This window comes from Hipposideros armiger, unplaced genomic scaffold (genome assembly GCF_001890085.2).
Source record: "Hipposideros armiger isolate ML-2016 unplaced genomic scaffold, ASM189008v1 scaffold_1234, whole genome shotgun sequence".
In the NCBI taxonomy this organism is placed as follows: Eukaryota; Metazoa; Chordata; class Mammalia; order Chiroptera; family Hipposideridae; genus Hipposideros; species Hipposideros armiger.
In genome coordinates this window covers 103,142-110,997 of record NW_017732584.1, presented here as the reverse complement: position 1 = coordinate 110,997, position 7,856 = coordinate 103,142, and the positions used below count along the sequence as shown (strand labels likewise).

Here is a 7,856-nt window from a genome sequence, read left to right as displayed (position 1 = left end):
GAACAGCACTGGGGAATCGAGGGAAGGGGAACAGACAAGTTGCTGTTGTTTTGTTCTTCAGTCTAGTTGTGGAGGACGTTGCTTCACTGGCCCAAGTGGGCACCATCATTGCGCTCTTCCCGGGCGAGGCAGATCAGTCACTGGCTTCTGGACAGCCGCTCACGGCGGCTGCTGGCTGCTCACGCTGGCTGCCGGCTACACACGGTAGCTTATGGCAGCCCACTGCAGCAGGGAGCTACAGCCTACGCTGTTGCCGGCGACCCATGGCGGCCCAGGTCGAGCTGTTGTTCACCATCTTAGCTGCAGAGGGCAATGTCACTGGCCTTCATATGTGGGATCCGAACCGGGGTCCTCTGGCATCTGAAGCCAGTTCTTAACCAACACGCCACTCGGCCAGCCCTAGAGCACACACTCTTAACAAGGTTGCCGATTCGATTCCCGCATGGGATGGCGCTCCCCACAACTAGATTGAAAAGCGGCAACTGGACTTGGAGCTGAGTTGCACCCTCCACAACTAAGATTGAAGGACAACAACTTGACTTGGAGCTGATGGGTCCTGGAAAAACACAATGTTCCCTTCCCAATTCTCCCATAAAATCTTTAAAAAAAAAAATAGAAAAAGATTCCTGTCCATTGGGAGGCTCTTAGGACAGCTGAGAATTCCTCACTTCAGGATAGACTCCTCGCTTTGTTTTAGGTTCATTTTCATATAGACAGCATCATCTTTGGACTGCCTGGCCTTTCGTAGTGAGGTTTGTGACCTGGTGTCATTGAACACGCTTGACACTCGATCATAAGAGGAGGTATCGGTATAATCTGTGGCACCAGGTGTTCAGAGATTCTTGATTTACTGCAGCCTCTTAGCAGAGGGGCCCGGCCATTTGAAAGTGACTGGGTTTCTGTTCTTTCTGTAATGACTGACGGCAACAACTCTGGCTGCTCCTTGACACATGAGATTCTTAAGCCAGAAGAAGAAGATGTATGCACGTGTGCCAGGGATGAGAAAGGTGAAGGCATCTCAGAGCATTTGTCAGCGCAGCGCAGAGTGGTGGACCGAGTCCCAGCCAGACGGAGGCCTAAGTTCTGCCTCAGTCTTGTTCTCAACCAGAGCAGGTGGCTGGGGATCGTGGCCAAATCTCCAGTTGAGCCTTGAGTTCTTCAAAGGGGACTGGCCTAAGCCCTCTAAGAAAACTCTTAGCTCAGAAATGCACTGATACCATTACATGGCTAAAGGAGTGGTTCCCAACTCCAGGCAGCACTGTAGACTCATGGTGTGTGTGTGGGGGGGTGGCCTTTTTAAAAGCATCCCCAACTGCCAAGAAGTCAGCAAGAGAGGAAACTGAAAAATAAAACCAATGTAAGGCTAGCACCCCACATTCGTGTCTAAGATTTTGTGCACCCAAGTAGAGAAATACAAAAGTGTCATGTAGTTCTCAGGAAAACAACAGAAAGACGGAAATAGGGTCACTTGAGAGTAATTGGAGAAGGAATAAAACAGCTCAGGATGATGGGAGCTGTCCTTGGTGCTGACAGTTCTCCTGTAGGTTTTCATAACATGGGATGTAATAAGGCACATCCTTCACAGTACCCTTCAGCAATAAACACAGTGACAGTTCCTGGGACCGTTTCTTACAATGTCCCTGGTTTAAGGCTGTGGTGTGACATTTTTTCAGCCCAAATGATGTAACCTATGAACTCAGCTCTCTACCAGTCTGACTTGACTTAAGCATCACATGTAGTGTGACTAGGCCAGTTGCACCTACAACTTTTTTTATAGTGAGGGTCAAATTTCTCAGACCTTTATGAAAGTAAGGCTATATTTAAATATATGTTGTCTGAAAAAGTTGACAAACATATGGATTTAGTCAGTAGTAGCCTTTAAAATCAATGTTCAGGACACTTAGTGTGTACTCAGTAAATATGTGAAATTAATATTTATGACTCATAAAAGCGTCCATATATATTTCAAAAATGGTATGTTGTAAGTCACAGCTTTTTGGCCTTCTGTTCCTCAGTTTTCTTAACGGTGAAATAGGGCTATGAATCAGCCTTAGTACATAGGATTTTTCTGAGGAGTGAATGAGTTAATATATGGGAATCGTGTAGTACTGTGCCTGCCCCAGAGTCAGCACCCATTAAGTGTTAGTACTATGTGTGGAATGTGTTATTGTTCATGATGCAGACTGTCTTGCAATGATTTTCTCCCCTCTCCCCCAGGGGTGTGTAGACCATTGGTTGGGAACCATTCAGAGGCTCTTGTGTACAGCTCTTCAGGTTGTGCACTGCACAAGCTCTGGCTGTGGGGACAAGCTGGGCTGAAATCCAGCCCACATGCTGCTCACCTGACGATGAGCCCTGGTGCAGTGCTGCCCTGAGGAAGGCAGGTTCTCAGCCCTGAGGTCCCACAGCATGTGTGGCATTGTACTGGATCCAACAGCTATTTTTTTCCTCCTCACTGCTCTCCATGGAACTTAATTTCTGATGTGAGTTAATAATTGATTCCTGATGCCTCCACTTATCGGTATTTTAGCCAATAGCTCTGTTCTACCTGGAGCTCCTGCAGAGACTAGCAATGAAGAATCATCAATGACTATTTGTTGCTTGTTTATTTGGAGAGCCCTACCTCTCTCCACTTTCCATGCTGACCACTTTCCGCTGATACTCTCAGCTCCTGCAGGACCAGTTTCTACCCATGTTTACACTGGCTCTGGGTTCTCAGTGCTTCGTCCACATGAGCTCATCTACTAGCCACTTCCCAGGCCCCCTCCCTGTGTGTGCCAGGCATGTAGGAGAATGCTTCTCATGCACTTGTGTGGGTACGTGATCAGGTACCTGTCTGGAGGGCCAGAGCATGGACGAATTCTGCCAGGGCGTCATTTTCTGGAGTGAGTCTTACAGGGTAAGCTGACAGGTGGCGAGAGGGATCCTGAGGCCCCATGGAGGGCCTCCTTGGAAGAGGGGATGCTGAAGGGTCCTTTGTCTCAGAGCCAGAGATTAGGTTGCAGCTCTTTGTGCCATTGAGTCCAAGGGTAGGAGGGCCCGGTGCAAAAGAGCAGGGGTTCCTGAAAAGCAAAGGCTGCAGACCTAGGAAGCCAGCCATGTTGTTCCCACAATTAAAAACCAGACGTAAGCTCTGCCCAGCCAGACATAGAAAGCTAACTGCCGCCAGCCAGCTGCCGGCTCTGCCACTGCTCATAACCGCTCCTTGATCGTCAGTATTGGTGATTTTTGTTTTCCTGTATTTCTCCTAGGTCCACAACAGAGTTTTGTTAGGGAGATGCCAGGAAAGCACTTAAGCATGCAGTGATTGTGAGATTTAATTCCACCTTGGAAGTGCCATTTTTAAATGGCCTTCGTGTGTTTTCTTGGCCTAATGACATCGCTTACTACCTCTTCTCCCCTCTCCCTGTGTGCTCCCCACAGAGCAAAGAGTTCAAGACGCTGTCAGAGCAGTTGTCGGCGGCCACCTCCACGCACACCATGGAGGTGGAGAAGCTGAAGAGGGAGCTGGCCCACTACCAGCAGAGCCAAGGTGGGGACAGCAGCCTGAAGCTGCAGGAGGAGGTGGAGAGCCTGCGGACTGAGCTGCAGAGAGCCCATTCGGAGCGCAAGATCCTGGAGGACGCCCACACCAGGGAGAAAGATGAGCTGAGAAAGGTATGGCGAGGCCAGAAGAGGCGGCGTGGTGGTGGGCTGGCTAACAGAGTACCATCCCTGAGGCGGTTTCTTCTTCAAGCTGTAAAATTGCCACGGGCTATACTGGGGCATGTGTCCCCAGCCTGACCACCCCTCTGCATTTAGATGTAAAGTGCCCAAGTTTAGAAGAAACCCACAGAAGCATGTGTTCATTCACCTAACAGGTGTTGATTGAGTTTCTGTCATTCGCTGAACCACTTGGGCATTTCCTGAGAGGGATGCACATGGCTAGCTTCAGGCATCTTACGGTCTTAGCAAACTGCAGAGCTCGCTAAGCCACATGCGGCTCTTTGGGTGTATTTGTATGTTCGGTCTCAAAAGTTTGCCGACCCCTGGAAGAGCCAATCCTGTCTCTCACAACAATTTAAAAATAATTCGAAAGCCATAAATATATTTTTACATAATCACATTATGTGAATAATATCCTTTAAAAATTTTATAAATGAAACTATGATAGTTTTATTTCCATTTTCAATTTTACTCCAGAGCCTGCGGCTCATGAGCCGCAGTTTGCTGACCCCTGGCGGCTCTTCCGTCTCAAAAGTTTGCCGACCCCCGGTCTAGCATTAGCTACCAAGTCAGCTCAACAAGCTGAGCCCTTGTTGGCTAAAGAGATGGCCCAGAGGTAGTGGCTTTTCTTCTCAGCACTGCCTGCAGGGGTTATAGGCAACCTCTAGACATCCCTATCCATAACAAATCCTCGTGATTTGGGGAAGCTTAGGTGTCGATAGCCTGAGCCTGACCTGCCTACTCCGGTTGGTGTGTCTCATGTTTGCTCTGCACCCCATAAAATAGATCTTCCTGGGATAGGCCCCCATACCTCCATCTGTAAAGTCACACACAAACATTCCCTTCTCCACTCCCAAGATATCTGTTCAAACGAGGGACATCCCACGTGCCACTGGAGACCCTTCCATGGACTTGGGACACTGCCGCTTTCTCCCGAATCTCTACAGCGACCCATGGGCCACATGACACATTGCCCGCTTTTTAGTACCCAGCCCTTGCTGGAGAGGCGCTGAGGATTGAGAATCTAAGAACGGAGGGATTCAGCGTTCCTAACGTTAGAATAACAACTTGCAGTGTTTAAACACTGGGGAGGCTGAATGCTGCCACAGATGAGGTTCCCAGGGTAGGTGTCCGAATTTCCAGATTCCCATCCCTGCTCTGCCATCATTAAATGCATGTGGGAAACCCTCACCTTAGTTCCCTCATCTATTAAAAAAAAAAAAGTTGGTCTAGGTCATTGCTAAGGCCCCTTCTGGACTTGCAACTGGACAGCCCCATGGGATTGTATTTGATGGCTTCTAGAAGGAAAAAGGACCTCAGCCCACTCTGTGGTGCTCATCTCGTCCTCTGCCCCTTCACCTTCTCCTGAGCTGAGCCCTCAGACATGACGGGGAGACACGCAGGCTGCCGTTTGAGATGAGAGCCTGCAGAGCCAGCTCACACTGGGCTTCTGCACATCAGTTTCCTGTCGCAAGCAGAACTTCAGCACCGTCAGACACTGTTTTCCCCAGATCGCGGGGATTTCCCAGGGGTCACAGGTGGGATCCACATGGCACAGAAAAGTGCCCCCCCCCCGTACCTCCAGTGTGTTGCCCAAATAAACCTGCCAGCTCACTCACCATGAGACCCGGACATTGGCTTCATTCTTTGGGATGAAGCATGTGGTGCCGGGAAACTCCTGTTAAAACGGAGTTTCCTACAAGCTATGGAAACCTGTACTAGCTGCCTGGCCCTTGGGAACAGATGGACAGTAACCCTTCCTTCCATGTGAACAATAAACAAGAAGGTGGAATCCAAGGCAGAGAGAAGATGCCAACATTACAACTGGGAACTTGAGACTAGTGATGCTGAGAGAAATAGAAAAGCAAGTTTACCCTCTTTTGGAGCCAGTCAGATGAAATACCTGGGACGTCTGTTTACCCAGCAGGTCCACAAAACAGGGTCTCCTATGTCCACCACTTGATTCACCACCACCATCCCCCCATCCTCCTTCCCTGCTTCCTCCTGGGCACTCGGGCCTTGGAGCACTTTTTAAAGATCCAAGTCTCTATCCAAGGGAGTCTAGGGGATATTATATGAAAACCTTCCTCGACAGGGCAAACTAGAGACGTGGACTCTCTCCTCTCCTTTAAAAAAATTGTCACTATTTCCTAGGAAGGAGTGTGTTGACCTAGGTGTTAAATACAGTGAGAGCTTGGAAACTGGCAAGAAGAAAAAATTCAAAGATACTGCAAGAAGGGTAACAGCAGGTGCAGAGGCAGAACAAGAAAAGAAGCACCTTCCTGACCCCAAACAAAAGCCGATCCCAGAGTGGTAACATGAGAAGAAGTGGGGATAAGATGATTCATTAAGTGCAGTGTCCGCCTCTTTTCTGGAAGAGGAAAAGTAGAAGCAAAATTTCTTCCTTCTCTAGAGCTTCCAGAACACTTTTATTCAGGTAGGTGGGGGGACCTGGCTTCCCCCCACCCCCCTCTTCATCGTCTGTGGCTAGTCAGGGTTTGATATTTCTCAAAGGCACCGTGTCCAACCTTAACAATTCTGAATAATCAGACAGTTGCTTTCCTCTTGGGGTTGTCCAGGGGCCTCTCTGCCTTGAGCAAGATTGATGAGACAGGGAAAGCCTCGTGAGGGGGCTGATTGCTGGTACGGGTTTAATTAATGGATTGGATGTTGCTGTCAGCAAATGTTGTATTGGAACTGGCATCTTGGAAAAGTTTAGGCTCCCTACCCCTGACGATACTCACTGTCAGGCCACCTGACTCCACTGCCTGGGGCTGTGGGAAGCCAGGTCCCCCGGAGGGCAGGAACTCACCCCTGTGTCCAGAGCCGCATGAGTTAGCTTACACCCTTTCTGCTAACGGTGTCCATGGTCGTGGTTCTCCTCGGAGCAGTCTGCACCTAGACCTTCAGCCTCCTTCCCTTTTAGCCCATGCAAGGTGTGCGCTTGGCTCTTTTTAAAGCTGTCAGTGATCCCTGTGCTGACCGACCGATGCAGCTGTGCTGTTTTGTACAGCTGAGCTGTTTTGTGTCCCTAATGAAAGAGGCATGGCTCCCGGGGGCCGCCTTTCACACAGAGGCAATGGCCCATTATCCGTACTCTGCTCTGAAGGGTTGCGGGTGAGTGAGGAAGGTGCCTGGCTCTGAGTGACAGTCCTCGACGCTTGTGAGTGATGAAGAGCTGCCCCCAGGCTCTGAGTGTTCAGACTGGTGTGATTGGGGTTGTGTGTTACGTCATGTTGTCAGACACAGAACCACCTGCTGCAGGTTGGTTACCTTGGGTAGTTACACTATAAAGGCTTGCGGTTTTCCCAGATAGAAGCAGAGAGATATGACGGGGGGTGGGGGCGGTAGGGCTCTCACAGCGGAATGGTTTGAGCCTCCCCTAAGGTGCAGAGCAGGACCCTTGGCCCGTGAAGACTCAGAGTTGTGTTCTCAGCAGCTCCGGGATTCATGATTCCTAAGGAGGCTCATGGCTGTTAGAAAGGGGACCCCATCCCGTCTCAATAGAAGGACAGTGCCTCATTGCAGAAATCATGGAAGTTCATGGCCCTTCATTCACTGAACAGATATTTATTGAGTGCCTGTATTTGTTAGGCCCTGTGGGGCAAAAGTAAGCGATTCTAAAAAGTTCTCATTCTTGTGGAGCTTAAATATTTGGGGGTTATGGGAGAATACACAGACAGGAATTAAATACAAATTACCCATCATGTGCTATAAAGAAAAATAAAGCAGAGTAAAGCGGGTAGAGAGGGACCTGTGGGAGCAGAGGGAGATGTGGTTTCATTTATGAAGGCCACAGACAGTCTCTGAGAAGACACCTGAGCCAGGTGAGGGGTGAGCCTTCTGGAGCCCTAGGGAACAGGTGACAAAAGTAGCAGCAGGTGCACAGGCCCTGAGGTGGAAGTAGGCGGGGCAGGTTCGAGGACCAACAAGGAGGCCACTGGGCTGAGGCCGAGTGAGCGAGGAGAAGAATGGTGGGAGGGGGTGAGGTCAGAGCAGGACACACTTTCTGCCTTGAAGGCAGCGCCAGCCGTGAAACCTGCAGAGAGGAACAGGGGCTTGGCACTGAGTTCCTATGACACACACCAGTTCTCCCCTGCTCGGAACACCTTCCTGTAGCCCTTGCTGTTGGAACGGGTCGTTTGAGGCCC

At 49.8% G+C, this 7,856-nt stretch overlaps 1 protein-coding gene across 1 annotated transcript in view; it reads left to right on the top strand.

Moving 5' to 3' along the window:
* Window positions 1–7,856, top strand: part of MYO5B (myosin VB) — a gene marked incomplete at its 5' end in the record, with an annotated part of 222,481 nt that overhangs the window by 153,386 nt on the left and 61,239 nt on the right. Inside the window, one exon of the mRNA XM_019633054.1 lies at window positions 3,424–3,657. Coding sequence (XP_019488599.1) covers window positions 3,424–3,657 — 234 coding nt within the window. The remainder of the gene's footprint in view (window positions 1–3,423; window positions 3,658–7,856) is intronic.